The 23886-nt window shown below is 35.8% G+C and overlaps 1 protein-coding gene and 1 pseudogene across 5 annotated transcripts; one reads left to right on the top strand and one right to left on the bottom strand.

The window, feature by feature from the left end:
- Positions 1–1886: 1886 nt before the first annotated feature.
- Positions 1887–7878, bottom strand: LOC146900700 (mediator of RNA polymerase II transcription subunit 4 pseudogene; annotated as a pseudogene). Of its 4 annotated transcripts, none has more exons than XR_015021054.1 (4): positions 7711–7878; positions 5865–5910; positions 3268–4629; positions 1887–2313 (listed from the first exon to the last, which is right to left on the bottom strand). The product of XR_015021054.1 is annotated as a mediator of RNA polymerase II transcription subunit 4 pseudogene, transcript variant X2 (transcript). The 4 variants fall into 4 exon arrangements; XR_015021056.1 differs by having other exon boundaries at positions 1887–2300; XR_015021053.1 differs by lacking the exon at positions 5865–5910.
- Positions 7879–11198: 3320 nt separating this feature from the next.
- On the top strand, positions 11199–11926 carry LOC146900699 (chaperone protein dnaJ 11, chloroplastic-like). Its single transcript, XM_085733211.1, has one exon. The coding sequence runs from the start codon at positions 11315–11317 to the stop codon at positions 11723–11725; it is 411 nt and encodes a 136-aa protein (XP_085589337.1). The 5' UTR covers positions 11199–11314; the 3' UTR covers positions 11726–11926.
- The last annotated feature ends 11960 nt before the right edge of the window (positions 11927–23886 follow it).

Below are 23886 nucleotides of genomic sequence, written 5' to 3'. Positions count from 1 at the left end.
GTGCAACATTATTCAGGATGAATGGATTGATAATCTTCAAAAGAAAATTATGAATCATGAAGTGAACGGATTAAAAAAGGACAGGGTCATGTTCCTTGTTGGACATTTCGATGATTTCCTTCAGACTGAATGCATTTGTTGTTCTTTTCCGTTTTTTTTTTTTTCTGTTAAAAGCTACATTTGAAAAATAAAATTGTTGTTTTATTTGGAAATGGTTTTTTAAAATACTTGAGAAATTATTTTGAATACGCTGAAGAATATTGTTTTTTTCATATCATGATCCAGTGGCTGCTGCGGTAAATTTGACTAGTATCGGAACATCAAAGCTAGATCTTTAGGCAAGCCTTTAAGAACACTTGTGATATACCTTTGAACCAATTAACCACACCTTGCTTTTAAGGGTGATGCTGTTGTCATTAAAATTCTGGAATCTGAGTATGTTGGTGAGGTTGATAGTTAGTTGCAAGGTTTTCCCTCATGGAAGATTGATGCTGAAGATAGGGATACCCCTACCACTTTGGATGGCTTGCATGACAAATTAAACAATCTTTAGAAGGTGTTTTGCAAATGGTCTCTCACACCTATTGATAAGAGATTTTTTGTTATCACTTTTTCATCTATAGAGTATTTACATAGGGTTCTTGTGGGGGCTTGAAACCTTGCACAGGGAATACTTCATATGTTCTCTTGAATGTTGGATTTCAACCAGGACATTGTAAGGAGGAATACTGTGGTCTAAAAACTCTTTGAAAATAAGCGTGAGTTAACTCATGCTTGGCTTTTTCAACGTGAGTTAACTTACGCTTGGCATTTTTCAGCGTGAGTTAACTCACGTAGGCACGTGAATAAGCAAAAACAAAAAGGAAAAGAGCAATTTTCAAACTCTTTTTGCTATTGCAAGGGGTATGAGATAATGAGATATCCTCTAGCCTTAGATAAAGCGTATTGTAACAAAAAGCTTGGATATTTGCTAAAATAATGGTGGCTCTTGACCTTCTGGATTTTTTTACTGAACTTTCTTTTGGTAGAAAGGGAAAGATACACTTTAATGATGATGTAGAAACTCCCTTCATTTTACAAATCTTGTCAAGTAATAGGTTATTCTTTGGACAATGGTCGTAGACACATTTGTAGGGAAGAAAAACCGGTCCTAAAAGATACTTGACAGAAAATTATTGTTGAACATATCCTAAAGAAAGTCATTCTGAAGTCACCATAGATTGTGATGGTGATGTGTGTGAAATCGTTTGTATAATTTCAAATCAACAATCAAGATCGTTTATAGCATGAAATTGTGTGTTGTGGTGACTACATCAAATACCTATCCTATATATACTTATAGGAAAACGATGTTTGTGTAACTTTTGCTCTAATTTTATCTCTTTGGTAACACGATGATTATGTAATTTCCAATTTTTGTCTTTTTTACCAATCAAAGAATTGATTTTTTTAATCTATACCTATTCAAGGGGTACCAAATTTTGGTATACATTTTTTCTTCAAATTTTATCCTTTATTTAATTTATAATTTACCTTTGCTTACCTTGCTAAATAATTAATTTTTTTTTTATCAAATTACCATGAAAAACATAAAGATGCGCATGAAAGTTTCCGTCTTAAAATAAAATGCAATAACATTTCAGCTCTTGTTGGATTCAGAGGCATTCAAAGATTCATTGTCAACCCTACTTAATAATTCTTTTTGCTTAGTTGTCTAATGTGAGTTTCTCAATCTTTACATTCTTCTGACATATGTTCAATTTTGCTTTTGAAGAAAGTTGAATTTTTGGCCACCTTATGCTTAAGTTTAACTTTGAAGAAGAACGAAATTTCGGCCAAATCTATAAAATTGATCAGATTGAAGCTAGTCTGCTTCCATTTAGATCTATAAACCAAACAAGCTCAAATCACATTTTCCAAAACAGACAAATATGGGCACTACATCATCATGACAACATGTAATTATAGTGATACTAATTTCACGCAAATGAATATCAATTAAAATAAAGTAACAATCAACCTATTTAGAGGACTCAGATCAAAACATTAAACTCATTAGCAACCTCTACAAAATCCAGAAATCATGAGTCCAATAGTAACAAACAAAATGTCAGAATCAACGACATTATCTTCAACCGTCTCAGACTCAGTTTAACCAAAAAATGGTAATAGAGGAACGAAAAAGCGGTTGAGTAACCCTCCTGTGTGTATTTTCTCAAATTAACTGATGCTGGGCCAAGGATGTTCAACTCTTTTCCAGCTGCTTAACCTTTTCCCCTCTCAAACTGTGGCTGGTACTCCTGTGTGTAAAATCTGTAAGCATGAGTCAAAAATCCAGGTAAGTGCTACTGTACTCTCTATGTATGAGCAAAACCACAGAGTCTTTCGAAGTGTACTGTGTCAAAAAAAGTGTGACTGGTAAAAAAAGGGGTAAAGAGCGACGTAATGTGAATGAGTGAGGCGGTTGCTTGAGGGTGTAAAAAATGTGGTAAGTGGGCAAAATTCAGTGTGTAAGGAATGTGTAGAACACTGAGACTTGGTGAATGGCAGCGAAACAGTGTAAGGTAATTGCTACATTTGCAGTAGGTGAAAGAGTGAAAAATGGCGCTATAGAAACTGAGTTGTGTGAGACAAAGAGAATGAGAATCTATGAGTGAAAAATGGTTACAACTACAAGTGATTTTGTGCGTAAGAGGTGGAAAATTCTATAGAATGAAAGTTATTTATTTCTTATAAAAAGTGTACTAAAACAGATGTCCACAAGGTGCCTCATCACAATTGGTTACAGATCTGTGAGTATTAACTTGTTTCTGTTAAAAATGCTAATCATCAGAAGTAGGTGTAAATCAAGGCTGATATGAAAAATATGTTCTTTTTAATAGTTTAATACATACGTAGCATGTGATTTCACATATATTCAACACTTTCTATCTTGGAAAAGACAATCCTCCGCTAGTATAAATGCAGTGCTCATTGAAATTTTCAAGATTATAAAGCATGGGTATGCATTCTGCTTTCTAGGGCGTATAGGAGAAACAGTAAGATCCCTCAGCCCATGATTATGTCCTATTTTACTCAAAGCAGTTATGTTGTTATCATACAATCAATGCAACTTATCAAGGTTAAAGATACCATCTTAAAATTCAATGGAGTATATGAAACAAATGGCAGGACGTTATCACCTTAAATTAATGCTGGGGATTCATATAGATCATGTATTTCCAACTATTTTAAACTAGAAGGAAAACTTTTTAAACAAAATCTCACCTGTACAGTCGACAATTTGAGAAGATAAGTTTCATGGACTTCTTAATCTTCGTCATCAGAGCTTGCCTCATCACTACTATAATCACTACTATCACTTTCTCCACCAAGATCCAAATTAACATGCTGTACTTGAATAACTTCTGGCTGCTTGGGCTGAGGAATGTGAGGGGGTAATTTCTGTTCCTCAAATCTTGGTACTGGAAGTGAGTCAATAGGTGGCAATGCCACAGGATCCCCTGGTTTCCACCCAGGTGGGGGCTTAATTGGCATATCAATAGGCAATTGTACAGGCATTCCAGGCTTCCAACCAGGTGGGATTGCAAAATTTGGTGGTAGCATCCCTTGAATTGCAGACAAATTTCCAAGTGGATTAGTATCCACAGACGGTGGAGGTTCAATAATAGCCTCAACTGTTTTCTCCTTAGTTTCAACTGCTTTAGGCAATCCAATATCAAGGTCTGCAAAATTATATAACTGTGAAGCTCTCATTTGCTCGTCTTGTGGTGCAGGCGGCATTGCACCACAAAGAGGAGCCGTTCCTGCTCCAAATTCTGGTGGTGCAAAGGTTGTATAACTTATTCGATGAGCATATGATAATATATCTGACAGTTTCAGCTGAGATGAGACAGTTGAGGTTGTTAAAGAATCATCTTCACTACCATCTCCTGATTTCAATCTCTTGATGCTACGGCGATAATCAGAGTAATCATCGACAAGAATATCAAGTTCCCTCTCAGCCTCTTTGAGTTTGTTGGCAAATGCAAGAAGTGCTGAATCTTTTGACCGAATTTCCCCATCAATCTTCTTCTTAGCATCTTGTAGATCAATAATTTCTTGGAGTTCAGAAACAGCTTCAAAGATTTGGGTTTGAAGGGTGGTGAAAAGTGAAATAATTTCTTTGGTGGTGGAAGGCAAAGAAGACTCAAGGGAGGAAGATGTATGTGGTTGGGTTTGGCAAGAGAGGAATGTTGGGAGTGATCCACGGAATGCAGTGACCCAAACAGATCTATTAGGTGATATTTCAAAGAGCTTAGAAGCTAGGGAAGCCATTTGAGAAAGAAGTGCTTGTGCTCTAGGGAGGGGTGGCAAAAGAGAGATTAGAGCGGCTGAAGGGGTCGCAGAATGGCGGTCTTGGTGATGATTGGTCTGTGACGGTGGTAGCTTTTGAGGGTTAGGGTTCAAAATTGATGGTGAGTTAGGGTTTGTAAGGCCTAGCCTAGCAGGGGACTGCACGATTTGGTGTTGAAGCATTTTGTATCAACACCTTTTGTCTACTTTAGTTTTCTTGTACCTCTAAATAAAAAAATCTGGCAACAGAATGGAGAGTGGGGCTGAGCCAGAGTCACCCAGTAATAATATCAACTGCGCAACAGAAGAACATAATAAGAGTTATTCAGTATATAACATATGATATCACATAAGTGCAGCCAAAAAAAACATACCAAAAATGTAACAAGTGATATCCTACTTTCTTACAACATAAATCCAAGTTCAAAGAAAGTATTATGATTTGTAATTTATATTCTACCCTTTCAAGTTTCAAGTTAAATTGAATTGTTTAATTTTAAAATTTCTGATATGATACAGAAATGAAACTATTGAATGTTTACTTAGTTTGACAAAATAATTACAGATCTATGAAGGAAGCATGGCTGATTTGCAAGTATGATAAAATAATTCACAAAAAAACTCGGTATAACATATAAACTAACAATCTTTTTTGCGGACAAAAAATTGGTGCAATGTAAACAGTTATCTTAGATGATTGCCTAGTACATCAAGATGTAATTAATTCTCTATATTAAATTTAAATAAATTATATAGTAGGATTCTGTGTAATACCTTACCTGGACAATCTGTAACATGCTAACATATACTTGGTGCAATTTTAATAATAATAGTGAAAGATCTATGAATTGGTTCTTGTATAATGGTTAAGGTAGGAGTTGTGAAAATTAAATAAATAAATGATTCAACACATTGGTCTCCTATGAAGAAAATATCAGTTACCGAAAGCTACCAATATTTTAGTTTGAAACATTAGGGAGTAACTAATTGAAGATCATCCAAGCATACGGCATTCATAAACATCAAGTGTTCATTACACAAAAAAGAAAAAGGTCCTCAGTAAAAACATAATATAAACTATACAGGGAAACTTTATTTGGCCAAAAATAGTTAAGCTGTTTCCACACAAATTTTTTACAGAAATCACTCAAACGACACGGCCTACATTTTACTACTGTCCTCTATACACAGTGAACACGAGTAAAAGATTGGATTAGACACACATGGCCAGGGATCACAAGGAATGGGTGTCCATGGAAAAATAATATAGACATGGGGCAGTAGTTATTCGCCTATATTCAAATGCCCTGCTGATCTGGTCAATCTCCGGACATGTGTCATGTGCATCTGAATGGTATTGAAATAACATAAACAGGTATGTCATCAAATGTCCTATATCAAAGGTCATCAATAAATTCCAATGGATGAGAGTGTCAAATAGCATGAATCAGGCACATCCCGATAACAATCTTCACTAAAACAACAATATAATGTTTCTCGTCAACATAAACATGACTATTTAGCCATACCAGGGAAAGGAGTGCTGCCGTAATTCCAATTGCTCAACTTCCATACCTAATGCAATAAGATAAATACAAGAGCCAATTTACTTTACACTTTCATTAAATGTCATGGTCTTATCCACAGCGCTTCATACTTCCGCCATGTTCAATAGAACAACAACAACAACAATCAAGCCTTATCCCACTAAGTGGGGTCAGTACATGAATCAAACGACGCCGTAGTGTTCTATCAAAAACCATGTTTAGATCCTTCTTGATAGTTTCTCTAATAGTTTTTTTAAGTCTTCCCCTACCTCTAGTGATTTGACACCCCTCCATCTGATCTACTCTCCTTACTACAACATCCACAGGTCTTCTCTCTACATGGCCAAACCACCAAAGTCTAGTTTCTACCATCTTTTGTACTACAGGTGCTACCCCAACTCTCTCTCTAATGTTGTCATTTCTAATTCTATCCCGTCTAGTCTTACCATACATACAACGCAACACCATTTTCCATATACCCTGATAATATAATTTCTTCTATTTCACGAGAGTTGAGATAACATATAAAACACCTATAATTCAGGCAAGGAATCTGTACTTCTTACGGATGAACTTGAAGAAAGCCTAGATTTGTATAAATCCACATTGCATCTCATTTTAATTTAAACCATAAACATGACTATACAGCTTTGGATTCAAATGACTAACTACCACGGCCAATAATTAATTGTCAAGAAGCCAAGACTATAAATGTAAATCCTGTGTGTAAATTACAATTACTAGCATAATGTTCACTATAATTAAAGAAACCAGTGCCAACAAAAACAAGAGTAACTTAACTAGGCAAGTCAAACAGTTTTACTACTCATCAACACTTCCAAGTCTGCACCTTCATATTAATTTAAAAAGGCATATGTATTTAGCTCTGTAAAAAAGAATTTAAATCAAAATTTCCAGCATGCAACAGGTTTTAAAAAACCAAAGCTTCTACTTTACTTCAACAAACAAGATACAAATTCAATTATCCGTAATCAATAGAGACCATTCTACTCTCGGTTCTGCATTCTACTCTTTGTACGATGATGAGGAAGAGCTCAGAGATAGGACGGAATCACTCATATTTATTTGAAATGCTTAGATAAGTTACTTTAAGCAATGGAGGCTAAAACTCGTTAGATTTACATTACGTCTGAATGTTACTAACAACAAACTTCGATTATTAGTTATGAATGTGTTTAATTTTGTATTTTGTATTTACATTAGGTCTTAATGAAAAATTCTTTTATTGTTTCCCTATGCGTATGATGAAAATGAAAATTTCTTTTGTTGCTTCCCTAAACTCCAACATAGCAGCCATACTGCTACCCGCTATGCCTCTTAGCGTTTTGAGGGTCGGCCACTATCAACGATTTACTACATGATTCAATTATAAAGAAACCAACCGGTTCATTATATTGTCCACCAATCAGGTGCAACAATTAACTCTGAATAACCAAACTAACGAGTGATTCGGGAGAACCTGAGTTCAATTCATGGGTTGAAAAAGTTTTTGCAAACTCCGACAAAACTCGGATTACTAGAGCTCATTTCCCCTAAAAACCACGGGGAAATTTCAAAAATTGAGAAGTATCAATAGCTAGTTCTAAGTTCAAATTTGACTCCAAAATAATTTAATAGTATAAATCTCGAAAACCATCATCGAACAAGGTTTTAAAGCAGTGACTATAGTACAATTATATTCCAATGCATTAACAGAAAATAATGGAGATGATCGGATTTGAATATGGAAGCGATTATCGGAGAGCAATAGTAGAAAAGAAAAAATGAATTTTGAAGGCAACTTATTAAACAGAAAAAAACCTAATACCTTAAATGCGCGATGTAGTTAACTTCTGATCTTGAAAACCCCCATTGCCGAGATGATCTACCACCGGAAACAATACGATTTATAGAAGAGGAAGACGATCATGGTGTTGGTTTTGTGGTGAAGATGCTGAAGCTCGTAAGAATGAAGGAGACTAGCTAGAGAGAGCTTATACCTTTTTTGTTGAATAGAAGAGAGCTTTTACTTTTTCTTTTGGTTTTTCTAACTTTTATAAAATATATATCAATTTTGACCCTTTATTAAAATAAGGCTTAAATATGTGAAAGTTTAAGTAAGTTCGCGTGTGTTTCTTTTCGTCCATCTATTTCTTCTTTTTCAAAACTGTCCCTGTAAGTTGTTAACATGTTGTTTTTCGTCCCTCCCGTTAGCTTTCGTTACAAAAGCATACACGTGGCTAACGGAGGATGATGTGGTGGCTGACGACGCAGACGTGGCAAACTGGAATGAGTCATACATGGAGAGTGACCAAAACCAAAAAACGAAATTCGTAAAGGGACCAAAACCAATAAACGAGAAGTCGAAAAATTCAAATTTAAAAATAACAATTCTTCCATCTTCTTCCTTCTGCCACATCATCCTCTGTTAGCCATGTGTACATTTTTGTAACAGAAGCTAACGGGAGGGACTAAATTCAAACAGTTAACAATTTACAGGGACGGTTTTGAAAGATAAAAAAATATAGGGACAAATTGCAAAAACAGGCGAACTTACAAGAACCTTTTGCATATTTAAGCCTTAAAATAATGACAAATTTGGTCTATGTTTCATCGTTTTTGCAAAAGGTCAATTTTGACTCGGTCAACGCATACGTAACATCTCACTTAAGTGAGTGGGATGTCACATGTTTAATGTTCAAATTAAAAAAAAAACGTGAAAATATGATGAGTTAACAAAAGAAGAATTGGAATGGCGTGTAAGGTTGATAATTCATATTTTAGGGTTAACACATCCCCCACCCCCCATCTTCTCATTCTCGCTCTCTTCCATAATTGATCCTTCCATATCATCTATTCTTCTCCTTCTGTATCATCTATCTAACATGTCCAATAGCATAGTCCAATAACTTTATTATTTAACAAGAACAAGTGGGGTGTTATGCTAAGCAAGTTTCAGATGTATAGGGTGAAGGTTAAAGCTTTAGAAATGTTACATGGTTCAAAAGATGAACAATATTCTCACCTTACAAATTATGATTAAGAATTGTTTAGAAGTAATCCAAATAGTACAGTGAAGATCAAATTTAAACATGGACTTAGGGGGGGGGGGGGGGGGGTTGAAAGGAATAAGGCATTTGTGACTAGTTGTAGGCCTTTGATAGGTCTTGATGGATGTTTCTTGAAGGGGACATATGGCAGGCAGATATTGGCAGTAAATCTTCCTTTCGTGATTTGTCAAAAGCCTATCATGGGAGGCCTTCTAAATAAATGTCTTGATTCTAGGAGGACCCTTCAAATACCATGTATGCTTAAAGGAATGGGTGGAAATGGGATGATCCACCATTGGAATCAAGTAATTATAAGCAATTTTTATTAAGAAAAAACAATGAGAAGAATGTTTCCAAATATGAAAGTCATCTTGTTCAGGATTAGGAGGCTTGATACTCGCAATTTTACCACATATTTTAATAGGAATAATAAGGTGATTGAAACTTGACCAATTCTAACCCTCATCACTAGCATAATGCTAGATATGGGAATTAGACAAAGATGATGGGATGGAAATTACATGATCGCATGATGGGCCAACCCCAAGAATCCAATCATCAAGTCAATATCTAACATTGTGGTCGTTTTTAATAATTTACGAAGTACTGGATTTTGTATAAACAATTAGTTCTTTGATATACTACGTCAAATATGAGAGGTTTTAGATTCGTAATAGACATAAGGAATAACTAAATTGCTACATGTATACTTAGCTCTGATAACTTTAACCCAAAGAGCATCAATTTTTTTTTATCAAAAAGAGCATCAGGTTTAGTCATAAGCTCCCAACCCAGCTTCATCATGTAGAATTAGTCATAACCTCAAACCTTTATCGGTTTATACTTAGTACTGATAACATTAATCCAAAGAGCACCAATTTTTTTTTTTTTTATCAAAAAGAGCATCAGGTTTAGTCATAAGCTCCCAAGCTAGCTTCATCATGTAGAATTAGTCATAAACCCAAACCTCCATCAATTATAGGACATAAATTTTCTCCTAGAAAATCACACGGCACTTTATAAGAATCAGTGATAGAACCCCAAATGAAATTTATGCATAACTAAATGATCACCTTATACTTTTTTTAAATTTGTCATTTGAACCAAAAACCGAGTCTTATTTTGGTTCATCTATCATCATATATGTTTGGAATTTAGAAGTATTGATCTGAGACCTTAAAGTTTATTCATCTCAAAGTTTTATATTTGATTCTTCTGAGTACTAATTTTGATAGACTAGTTTTGCCTTTTCAAAATACAATAATTTTTTTTTTGGTGGTCGGACCTTGCATATATTATGCATTGTCCATACCAACTGAGCTAAGCTCACGAGGACCAAAATACAACAAAATGATTCAACCTCAACATTTATCTACATTAATAAAAAAAAACTTATCACATCATTACTTTTGCGTTTAAAAATGTTAAACCATGCCTACAATGAACCTAAATTTACTACTCCCTCCGTTTCAAAATGAGTGTCGTTTTAGGCAAAAAATTTGTTTCAAAATGAATGTCACTTTCAGTTTCCAATGCAATAATAACTTTTTCTTTTCAATTGTACCCTCCAATTAATAATCTGCACACTACTTCCAAAGTACACCCTCCAGTCACTAATATAAGCAAAAATCCACTTTTTAGATACATTCAATTAATGATGTATGTGACATATAATAAAGACCACATGCATCATTAATTGAATGTATCTAAAAAGTGGATTTTTGCTTATATTAGTGATCGGAGGGTGTATTACTTTTAAAACTAACCAATGGTTAATAAGGATAATTTGGTAAAATAACCATTCTCTTTCTTTTAATCATTGCATTTCTTAATATGTGTGTAAACACCTAAAACGACACTCATTTTGAAACGGATAGAGTAGTTTTAAGGTAGAGAATGTAGGGTGACTTTGAAACTATCTTAATCCATTCTATCCTTTCTCTTTCTTATCCATTCTATCCTTTCTCTTTCATTTTTCATAAAGTCCACTAAATTTATATTGATTTTCCGTCTTAATGTCAATAGAACACCCAACTTGATAGCAAGACTATTGTTCTTGCATAATCAAGACGTGAGGAGTAAACAAGAAGATAAGTGTGAATAGCAGTGGGTGGAATGTATTTATGGTAAGAGATGAGACCTAAAACCTATAACTCATTTCAATTATGACAGTAGGATAAGCCACTCGTAGTTGTGAGTCAGCAGCAATTAAAAATCCAACGCCCATACGGATAAGATTGTCTTCTTTCGCTTATAAACGCAAGGACAGTTATTTTCGGCCCCACAAAACACTGCCACTCATCATCTCTTATATACGACAATCCAAATCCTCGTTCTCTTCAACTTCGTATTACAACAAACAACGTCGTATTCCTCTGTAACATGCTTTCGACATCTTTCCCCGCCGCCACTTTCTCCGGCAAAACCATCTCATCACCACCGTGCCACGTAAAATCAAGACGAGTACTCATTTCTGCAACAGCCACCACCACCGAACCTTCATGCACGTCGCTGTACGAGATTCTTGGAGTTGCGGCCGCCTCTTCTGATCAGGAGATTAAGGCGGCGTACCGACGACTTGCCAGGGTTTCCCACCCTGATGTCGCGGCGGTTGATCGGAAGGATTCTTCTGCGGATGAGTTCATGAAGATTCATGCTGCGTATTCTACCCTTTTAGATCCTGAGAAGCGAGCTAGCTATGATAGAAGCTTGTTCCGGCAACGACAACCGTTGACGGCGACGAGATTTTCTGGTTACGGTTGTCGGAAATGGGAAACAGACCAGTGTTGGTAGCGAGTTGAAACTAGACTGAGTTGAATTGATACTTCATATTGTATCTTAAGGCGCGGTTATTATCTGATTGCCTTTGAGTATCTTACTAATCTTATTAGTTATAATTATTAGTTTAAGTTGGTGAGTCTGCTGTTTATTGTATATTACTAATGTGCATTATGAATACTCCTATGTATTAATTGATAGTTGTTTATGTGTGTACATACGAAATTGATTGTAGCAACTTTTTTTTAATATACTTTTTTGGTTTTCATATGTGACATTTGATACTCGTCTTCAACTTAATGAGTTTAGGTGTAATTTGGAGGATGGATTATATTTTCATGTGACATGAAACATGAGAGTTCACTTACTCATTGTTCAAACTATAAGTCATTCCTATAAACTAAACATTAAATATTTTGAAGTCATTGATTAAACTATAAGTCGTCTCTAAATCCAAACAAATATGATTTTTGGTTCAAATGACAAATAAAAAAAATTATGAGGTGACCATTTAGTTGTGCATAAATTTCATTTGGGGTTCTATCACTAATTCTAGAAAGTGCCACGTGATTTTGTAGGAGAAAATGTGTCCTATAATTGATGGAAGTTTAGGTTTATGACTAATTCTATATGATGAAGTTGGGTTGGGAGTTTGTGACTAAACCTGATGCTCTTTTTGATATAAAAAAAAAAAAAAATTGGTGCTCTTTGGATTAAAGTCATCAGTACTAAGTATAAACTAATGGAGGTTTGAGCTTATGACTAATTCTACATGATGAAGGTGGGTTGGGAGCTTATGACTAAACTTGATACTCTTTTTGATAAAAAAAAAAAAAAAATTGGTGCTCTTTGGGTTAAAGTTATCAGAGCTAAGTATACATGTAGTCAAGGTCGTTTCTACGAATCCAGAGGCTCGACTCTGTAAGTGAAAGAGGCCCGTAATAAAATAAAAACATATTTTTTTTAAAAGAACAATGTTCTATTTAAATTTTTTAAAAGATAAATACAAGGTGTCGTATATATGCGATACACCCAAATATGAAAATCATTACGTACTGTATACATGAGGAACCTCAAACCATCCTCCCAAAAAAACACTCACCTAACACCAAAAGCAAGAGGACCCAATTTTAATAGGCCTAAAACAAGAGAACATAAGAGGAAAAAGAAATCAAACCGGGGAAGAAGAAAAGGAAAGTCTGATTGAGTGATGGTGATGGAACGCGCGGTATCAGAAAGAAAGAGAATAATTTTTTTTTAGTGGGGTAGTACTACTTGACTATAAATTTTTTATGAGGCCCATATCTTGGGGAGGCCGAGCTCCATTAAACTCTTTGCACACCCCAAGGTCCGGCCCTACGTGTAATTTAACTATTCCTTATGTCCATTGCGGATCTAAAACCTCTCATATTTGACATAGTATAGCAAAGAACTAGTTGTTTATACAGAATCCAGTACTTCATAAATTATTAAAAACGACCACAATGTTAGATATTGACTTGATGATTGGATTCTTGGGGTTGTCCCATTATGCGATCATGTAATTTCCATCCTATCATCTACGTCTAATTCCCATATCCAACATTTTGCAAGTGATGAGGCTTAGAATTGGTCTAGTTTCATTGACCTTATTCCTAAAAAATATGTAGTGAAAATTGCGAGTATCAAGCCTCTTAATCCTGACCAAGATGACTTCCATATTTGGAAACATTCTTCTCATTGTTTTTTCACAATAAAAACTACTTATATTTACTTGATTCCGGTGGTGGATCATCCCATTTCTACCATTTCCTTTAAGCATACATGGGATTTGAAGGGTCCTCCTAGAATCAAGATATTTATTTAGCCATGATAGGCTTTTAACAAATCCCGAGAGGAAGATTTAATGCCAATATCTGCCCACCATATGTCCCCTTAAAGAAACATCCATCGAGACCTATCAAAGGTCTACAACTAGTCACAAATGCCTTCTTGAGTTTTAATGGTGGAAATCATGAAACATCTGGGAGAAAAATGCGAAAATCTATTCCTTGGACAAAACTTGAGTTCATTGACTCGTTGTTTAAACTATAAGTCTTTCCTATAAACTAAACATTAAATATTTTGAAGTCATTGTTTAAACTATAAGTCGTCCATAAATCAATTTAAGTGGATTATGTTAAATCATTTTATGTCACGTCAATTAAAAAATATGTCTCATGAAATTGTTGCTTTTTAATAAATTTGAGAATCTTGTTGCTTCACATTATTTGAACTTAACGGAAGTGTTAAGCGCAAAAATGTAAACTAGAGTATAAAAGTTTGCACTATTGTAAATCATTTTTTCACATGTGAATAACTTGATTATCTTGGGTTCCTATTTTTTTGTTGGTAAAAATGTCAAAAATAGACTTTTAAAATTTTATTGACATGAAGGACTTTGGAGAAGTATTTTTTGGAGTTAAAATTACCAAAACTCGAAAGAGATTTTTTATTAGAAACTGAACATGTATATTTGTGATCAATTTTAGAAACTGAACTAGTGTCAAGATGTTGAAGAACACGAGTATAGTGTTAATCAATTTTGGTATACGAACATCATTATTTTTGGTATGACGCCAAGGCTTTGTTTGGGAGTTTGGAGGGGAATGAAAGGAAAGGCTTTGGGGGATGCAAAATATGAGGAAAAATAGAGAAATCTTTCAAAAAATTTAAAAAAGTAGTTTTTTTTAGAGAATGATAAATTAATGCATATGATTACTTCATTTTTAATTTTAAAAATATTATAACAACATAAATTAAATTTGAAGAATTCTTATTAACCCTCCAAAACCCCCCAAAACCCTCCTCCAATACAATTTTTTAGTTCCTCCAAATAAGAAGGGTTTTGTATTATGAAGAAAAGTTAACCTCCCAAAGCCCTCCTCTCCCATTTTCCTCTATTTCTTCCACTTACTTATTCCTTTTTTCCCAAGTCTTCCCCTCCCTTCCCCTCCAAACTCGCAAACAAAGCTTAATTGTACTGGATGTGATATATGTCATGTGTGGGGGTTACCGTGAAGGTTTACTAGTAATGGGCACTAATTTGCTATTGAGAGATTCATGTTGTACCTTAAAAGGACTATGAACCCAATAAAATATTGAAGCTTGTTGTTCCTACTTCAGCCTTTGTTATGAAACATCAAGACATTACATATTTATTTCAACGGAAGTTAACTGTCGCCGGATTTACACTAAAAAATGCCACTTCAGTAATTAACTACCGCAGGACAAGGAATTTCGGCAGTTAACTGCCGCTGGGTAAATTTTTTAGCAAACTCAAAAGTGGGAACAACAATTATTTATTATATTACTAAAGGTTTAGCATTGTACTAGAAAGTTACAATGACAATTATTATAAAATTTTTATCATTGTACTAGAAAGTCACAATGATGTTGATTAGTATAGCATTGTACTTGTAAATTACAATGATGATGAACGTAATAATCTTTCGGGTTTTCCTAAGTATGAAATGTAATTTTCAACCATATTGATCGATTGTTATAGTACCATGGCTATTATAAAGTAATTAAGATGATCTTTATTAAAAAGTAATTAAGATGATCTTACGGTGTATGCAGAAATTCGATTGATCTTTTAACGAAAGGATTAGTAAGAGAGAAAGAATAACCGATCATTTGACGAAATGATTAGCCATAGAGGATTTGAAAACCTCAGAATGAATGAGATTCTTGTGAATTCGTTTAAAAATCACACCGCTATAAAATACTTGATGGGTGGAGCAAATTGATCAAACAACCAAAACAACGTGGGTGACAGTTATAAACACAAGCAAAAGTAGAAAACAACAAGAGAAAGAAAGAGAGAACGCATGAAAATTTATTTACCCAGTTCGGTCCAAAACTGACCTAGTTTGGGGGTAGAGAGCAGCCCTCCGTTCCACTATAATGATGAGTAACTTTACAAGAGATATCAAAATAAGGTTACAAGAATCAGTCTTCAAACCTCATTCTACTCAAAGTCTCAATCTTTTCTCACGACCAAGAGACTCAATCCTAATAGTGTTTCTCCAAGGTGAATCAATGCTAACCCTAGTGTTTGTTGCCAAGAGCAAACTCTACAAACCCTAGTTTTAGTGTTGGCTTCTAAACCCTTATTTTCTGGCTCTCTACTTTTTGTCTACATCTGATACAAGGTCTATATTTATAGTGAAAGCATCCCTTAAAAAAATGGAACAAATCTAGGCCGAAAAACACGTTTATGTTTTTTTGCTGTCACGCGAAATTGGGCACTGTTTTTAGCAAATTGGGCGCTGAAATATGTCGAGACAGAAGTCTCCAAAAGACATCCAAAATCGGGCGTCGTTTTGCACAAATCGGGCGCTGATTTTGGTCTTCCAACAAACATCAATTTTGAGTCACTTTCAACCTTTCTCCACCTTGACTCTAAATTAGTGATGATGTCAATTTAATCATCAACCACCATGCTGCTTTCTCCATGATTCATCTTCCCTTGCTTCCAACTACACCAAGTAGCTCCACAAGTTTCCACCCAACCTCTTCAACCATCGAAATGCCTTCTGCCTTCTTGAAGATCATCCTTGCATCCAACTACACTAGGAATTTTAGGTAATTCCACAAGTCTACACCATAACCTCTTCAACCATCGGAATGTCTTCAACCTTCTTAAAGATTCACTTGCTTCCAATTACCCTTGGTCTTTTCTATTAATCCCACAAGTCATGCCATACATTCTTCAAACTCTGGCATGTCTTTCGTCTTCTTGAAGAATTCCCTTGCTCACAACTAGAGCATAACACCCAAGATCTCCATAGTCGTACCATTCCCGGTGTCATCAACTTCACCTCAAGCTGAGCTTTCTCTACCTCAACTTCCAAATGCATACTTCCACTATGCCATTCACCTTGCAACTCCACCTCAAAGGCTGATCACGAGCAGGGGCAGTTCCTTTCATGTAGGAAGGGTAGCCTTGGCTACCCCAAAAGAAAAAATATTCTTCAATCAGCCGGTATGTAATTTTATCTACCCTAAATAATAAACATTGAGCTACCCCAAACAAAGTTCAGTTGTCGAAAATTAGGATAATTAAGAAAGTAAAAAGATTACTACATGATTGATATATTTATTTATATTGGTTTGATACTTCCAGTCTCAAACAAATATAGAAAAAACTTTTTCAACAATAAAAATTATCTAGACAATAGTCATAAAAAAATTAAATGGACAATAGGTTTATTGCAAATAACCTATTAGTTTACATTGGAAAATACATTATTAATCTATTTAGTAAAAACTCAATTATGGATAGAATTGGTTTCTTGAAATGCATTTTGTCCAAATTTTTTAATAGCTACCCTTTGTTGTTACTTTAATTCACATTTCGTATAAGTAAAAATTATTGTGATTTTTGTCTTGTATTGGTTAATTTACAGATTAAATTTCTTTTCGGTCTCTACAATACTTGCCATTTTTAAGTTAAGTTCATAAAATTTTGTTTAATTTTAGTCCTTAATTTTTTGTTATAGAAATTAAATACAAGACTAAAAACATTTTTTTTGTGAAATTTAAAAAAATCGAGACAAAAATTGCATAAAATATCTATAAGGACTAAACCTTAAAAATTATAATTTTTTTTTTGGTGGTGGCCGAGGTTCGAATCCCGGACGTTGAATATTTTATGCATTATTCATATCAACTGAGCTAAGCTCACGAGGACTAAAAACATATTTTATCTTTAAATTTAATATGTTGGTTTTAAATTTTTTTTCTTTATAGCTGGCCCCTGCGTAAACTTTTTGCTAGCTTCGTTGCTGATCACGAGTATTCTTACCTCCTCCTCTCCAGTCTGACCATGAGTATTCTTCCCTTCGCCTCTCCAGGCCGATGTTGAGTGTTTAACGTCTCTTCAGACGACCACCGCTCTACAAGGCATCACTCCCAAGGTGAGAAACATCACCTTCTTCATCTCCCTAACGAGACATCACCAAAGCACTCGTATCCTCATAACTCTCGGAGACAATTTGTGCAAAGTTACCATTATTCTGTGGACAATCCTTCTTTAAGTGACTCATCTTGTGACAGTTAAAGCACTTAAACTTTGACTTGTTACCACGCTTTCCCCGGTTACCTCTACCTCCACCATTACCTCTTGAAACACTTAGGCATTCACCGTTTTCATCAATTCTCAAGTCCTTGGACTTGGTCAACTCTTTGGTTCTCAAAGCCGCTTGAACTTCTTCTAATGTGATAGTGCCTTCTTTGCCATAGAGCATGATATCCTTGAAAGATTCAAAATATCTCGGTAGAGCATACAACAAGAGTATAGCTTTATCTTCATCCTCAAGATGCACCTCTGTTGTGAATTCGTTGAAAAATCACACCAATAAAATACTTGATGTGTGGAGCAAATTAATTAAGCAACCAATATCAACGTGGGTAACAATTATGAACACAAGCAAAAGTAGAAAACAGGGAGATAAAGAGAAAAGAGAACACAAATTTTTTTTTACCCAATTCGATCCAATACTGACCTAGTATGGGGGAGAGAGCAGCCCTCCATTCCACTATAATGATGAGTAACTTTTAAAAAGAGATATCAAAAGGTTACAAGAATTAGTCTTCAAACCTAATTCTACCCAAATTCCCAATCTCTTCCCGTACCAAGAGACTCAATCCTAATAGTGTTTCCCAAGGTGAATCAATCCCAACCCTAGTGTTTGTTGCCAAGAGCAAACTCTACAAATCTTAGTTTTAGTGTTGGCTTCTAAACCCTTGTTTTCTGACTCTCTACACTCTCTCAATGTTTACATCTGATACAAGTTCTGTATTTATAGAGAAATAAAACCCTCAAAATTTGGAACAAATCTCACGCTGAAAAAAACGTTTATTTTTATCCTTCAGCGCAAAATCGTGCTACGATTTTTCCGGAATGGGAAGTGCCAAATCTGGTCCCAAAATCGTAGATTCCCAATCCTCAATTTTGAGTCAATTCTCAAACCTCAATATTCTCCAAGTCATCAAGGATTTTGTTGAACTCCGTAAGTTGCTCCATGATGACTTTTGACTCCACCATCTTGAATGAGTAGAGTTGTTGCTTTAAGAATTGCCGATGAGCCTATTACATCATGAAGATAAAGAAGAGAATGATGATAACTTGCGCAGCAAGTTACCTAACTAGATAGCTTCCTTAGTTCATATTAGTTAGTTAATCTAGTTTCTATATCCTATGTGATTACCATTGTAACAACTGTGCTCCTACACAATGCCTATATAAGTTGTAATCACTCTCATTTGATTAATAACAACAATATTATTTTCTCTATTATTCTCTCATTTCTTCTCTCATAATATGGTATCAGATAACTTTCTCCATTGGTTGAGAAAGTTAGTTACGATTCAGTTACGGTGCTTCCGCCATTAAAGCTTCACCTTGAAGCTTCCTTCTTCCTTTCTTTGCTTCCTTCGTGAAGCTTGTTTCTCTTCCTTTCTTCTTCCTTGCGTATTATCGCAATTTCTCCTTCTTCTCTTTGCGTTCTTTTCACAATTTTTCTCTTGTGATTTCTTGCCTCTGTTTTCATGGCGCCTCGCAATGTTTCTCCTAATTCTGATACTGATTCACCATACTACGTTCATCCTAGTGAAGGACCTAATTCCCTCACAATTTCACCAAAGTTAAACGGTTCCAATTATCTTGCATGGAGTCGTTCCATGCAGCGTGCTTTGGGAGCCAAGAACAAGCTCGTTTTCATTGACGGTTCTATTCCAATTCCTGATCTTGATGATCTCAATCGTAGTTGCTGGGAACGTTGCAATCATATCCTTCATTCATGGATCCTGAGCTCTGTTTCAGACTCTATTGCTCAGACTATTGTTTTCCATGATACTGCTATTTCTGCGTGGCTTGATTTGAAGGAACGGTTTGCGAAGGTTGATCGTGTCCGTATCTCAACCTTACGTTCCACCATTAACAACCTCAAGCAAGGTAATAAAACGGTTTTGGAATATTTTCTTGAGCTTCGTTCTCTTTGGGATGAATTGGATTCTCATAGGCCTATACCTAATTGCACTTGTGTTCATCAATGTCGTTGTGCTTCTATTCGTCTTGCCAAATCTTATCGTGTTGAGGATCAAATTCTTCAATTTTTGACTGGATTGAATGAATCTTTCTCTGTTGTTAAGACTCAGATATTACTCATGGATCCTCTTCCATCAATCAACAGAGTATATTCTTTAGTGGTTCAGGAAGAAAGTCAGAATGCTTTACTTCCTTCTCCTATCTCTCTTGATGAATCAAGCATCTCTGTTAATGCTTCTGATTCTAGAAAATTTGCTGGTAATTGATGACATCCTGTCATTACGTAATATTAGGGACTTATTGTGACATTTTGATAGAGTTCTCATGCAATTTATACTGTTCTGGAGTGCAAAAAGCTTAAAATTTGAAGTCTGTTCGAAGGAAATCGCGCCACGCCAATTTCAAGCCGTGCTGCGATTTTTGAAGCAAAATTACACACTTCCTGTAAAGAGGAAATCGCGGCACGCCTATATACATGGCGCGGCGCGATTTTGATGGGTCAGGCCCATGACTTCTATAAATACTGCACTCAATCTGAAGAATAAGGGTTACGATTTTGGAGAGCAAAGTGCGATTTTGAGACATCAGAGACGGCTAGAAGGGCGATTTCTTCATCCTTTTACCAATTCATGTATGTTCTAATTATTTCATTGATTATGCTATTTGTAAACTCGATTATGAGTAGCTAAATCTCTCAGAGATTAGGTCAGAGATGAATCTATGTAACCCTAATTGATACATGTTGCTGTGAAACTCTATTACTTATTAATGATATTCTAGTTTTCATTCAATTCAATTGTTCTTAATGCTTTTTATATCCTGATCAAATATAAACATGATTTTGTGAGAACGAATGACTACTGACCATAGCTTTCGACTTAGACCTAATTGAATTGTTCTAATAAGCATGGTTAGTCTAGGAATGGATAATCGTTTGTTAGTGATATTAGGTTAACGTGCTTAAACCTTTGATGATTATTAGACCACCTAAGGAATTAGGGGCTGTAGTTTAAAAAGAGGGTCCTAACTCAAGGGATTGATTAGGGCTAATTTGTTAACTATCGTGAAACTAGAGAATCATTAGTAATAATAGGTGCAGTAACCAATTAGGGGAAACATAGAGGATTCGACAGACCTGATCTCATCTCTCTCTCCATATTTTCTTAATCAACTTTATTTCTGTTTCTTGATTTAATTAAAATCAAACCAAATCTACTGCCTAGTGGCAAAACAAAATAAATTTTATACATCCTAATTATATAACAAAATTGAATTGTTGAAGTTAAAAACAGTCCTTGTGGGATCGATATTTTTACTACTTCGATAGTATTTGGTGCACTTGCCAAACGCCTATCAAGTTTTTGGCGCCGTTGCCGGGGACTGTTGAATTATTTCAACAAGGCAATTACGTTATAATTTAGGGTTTTTGCAATTTAATTTTCTGTTTTTAATTTTTATTTTTCTGTTTTCATATTCACTTGATTACTTTGCGTTGTGCAGTGCTACTAAGGTATTTTGCTGTTTATGCGAGGTAAACAGAGCTCAGACGACTTAGAGTACGATCCGGAAATTGAAAGGACTGCTAGAGCACTTCGGAAAGTTGTCCGATCGCAAAGGGTAGCTCAGTCCGTTCCACCGGGTGTTCGAGAACAAATACCGGAGCCACTCTCAACTGAATCTGAAACGATCTCTTCTCCTAAATCTGCAACTATGGAAGGAGAAGGAGTTGTACCACCGAGACCTAAGCTAGGAGACTACGGGTTAGCCACTCATCGCGGTCAACTGACCCACACTTTTCAACCAGCTAACCCTGTAGCTTTCGACATCAAGACAACTGTCCTCAACGGTTTGAGGGACAAGCAATTCGATGGGACTGAAGCTATGAGTCCTCATGAACACTTGAGCCGCTTTGCTGAAACCTGCGAGTTTTGTGTGCAACCAGCCACCGTGACTGAAGCACAAAAGAAGCTAAGGCTGTTTCCTTTCACCTTGACGGGAAGAGCAAAAGATTGGCTGCTGACAATACCAAACGGGACTGTCCAAACATGGGAAGAGTTAGAGCTGAAGTTCTTGGAGAAATATTTCCCTATGTCTAAATATTGGGAAAAGAAGATGGAGATCTCTAACTTCAAGCAAGGAGAAGGTGAATCATTATATGATGCTTGGGAGCAATTCAATTTGCTTCTTAAGAGGTGCCCTAATCATGAGTTCACCGAGAAACAATACCTCCAAATCTTCACTGAGGGGGTAACTCCAAACACTAGAATGTTCTTAGATGCTTCCGCGGGAGGTAGTCTCAAGAGCAAAACTGATCATGAAGTTCAAGCTCTAATTGAAAACATGGCTGGGAATGAGTATCGTGATCAAGCTAAAAAGAAAGAAAGAGGAGTGTTTGGGGTGAGTGAACAAACTGCTATCCTTGCTAACCAAGCAGCTATGAACAAACAAATCGAAGCTCTAACTAAGGAGTTTCAAGGCTTCACTTTGGCTCATAAGCAACAACAAGTAGCTGCAATCAAGTGTGACTTATGTGGTGAAGAACATCCCAACGGTGAGTGTGTTCCAGAAGGATCAAGTGAAGAAGCTAACTTCATGGGAGGTTATCAAAGGCAGAATCAATACTACAATTCAGGCATCAATAAGCATCCAAATCTAAGCTACTCAAATAACAATGCTTTGAGATGCTCCCTCCTCCTCAACAACAACAAAGGAAGCCATCAGCTCTTGAGGAAACTATGATGAACTTCATGAAGATGACTCAAGGCAACTTTGAAGAGATGAAGAAGAGTCAAGAAGCTGAAAGAAAGAACAATGAAGCTTCTAGGAAGATGCTTGAAACTCAACTGGGGCAATTGGCTAAGCAATTGGCTGAACAAAGTAAAGGCGGATTCTCAGGTAACACTAAAGACAACCCTAAGAACGAGTCTTGTAATGCTATTGAATTGAGGAGCAAAAAGGTTTTGACACCTTTAGTTCCAAAAGCTCCAAAGAAGGTTGATGAAGTAGTTGAGATGGAGGAGGATGATGTAGTTGAAAAAAATGATGAGGGTGAAGTTGAAAAAGAAAATGATCATGGAGTAGTTGAAAATGAAAGGAAGAAAAAAATAGAGGGAGAAAAAAGTGAGAAGTTAATTGATGAAGATTCAATCTTGAGGATGACGAAGAGTCAAATATTGAAGGATGGAGATAAACCACAGGTTATTCCATCATATGTGAAGCTTCCATACCCTCACCTTTCAAAGAAGAAAGAAAAGGATGAAGGTCAATTCAAGAAGTTCATGCAACTTTTCTCACAACTTCAGGTGAATATTCCTTTCGGCGAAGCTCTTGATCAAATGCCGTTATATGCTAAGTTCATGAAAGACTTGTTGACTAAACGAAGGAAGCCTAAGGATGATGAGAATATTGCACTTTCTGAAAATTGTAGTGCTATTATTCAAAAGAAGCTGCCACCTAAGCTGAAGGATCCTGGTGCATTTACTATCCCTTGTTCAATTGGACCGGTAGACATTGGAAGAGCTTTATGTGACTTGGGAGCAAGTATCAACTTGATGCCTCTTTCAATGATGAAGAAGCTTAAGTGTGGGGAACCAAAACCAACAAGAATGACCATTACTTTAGCTGATCGGTCAATCTCTTATCCTTTCGGTGTGCTTGAAGATGTGCTAGTCAAGGTTAATGACTTGGTGTTCCCAGCAGATTTTGTGGTCTTAGATATGGCTGAAGATGAAGACATGCCACTCATTCTAGGAAGACCTTTCCTTGCAACTGGTCGTGCTTTGATTGATGTTGAACGTGGAGAGCTAATGTTGAGGTTCCATAAGGAGCAGGTAGTCTTCAATATCTTTGAGGCAATGAAGCACCAAGATGAGAATCCCAAGTGTTACCGGATTGACGTGGTGGAAGAAACAGTCGAAGATAAATCCCTTGAATCTCAACCTATTCGATCTACGGAGGTGGAAAGTGTGGAATCTATAGACAGACAAGAAGTGATTGAAGATGTTGGAATGATAGAGGGTGTTAAGCAACTAGAAGTAAGCAAAGAACAGATGCAACAACAATCATCAGGAGACATCCGTGACAACAAGTATGGGGGATTGAC

The sequence above is a fragment of the Medicago sativa genome, chromosome 8, assembly GCF_051527215.1.
Source record: "Medicago sativa cultivar Bolivia chromosome 8, Bolivia_mono, whole genome shotgun sequence".
NCBI classification, from domain to species: Eukaryota; Viridiplantae; Streptophyta; class Magnoliopsida; order Fabales; family Fabaceae; genus Medicago; species Medicago sativa.
The sequence above is the reverse complement of the archived record's forward strand: the minus strand, read 5'-3'. Positions and strand labels throughout refer to the sequence as shown.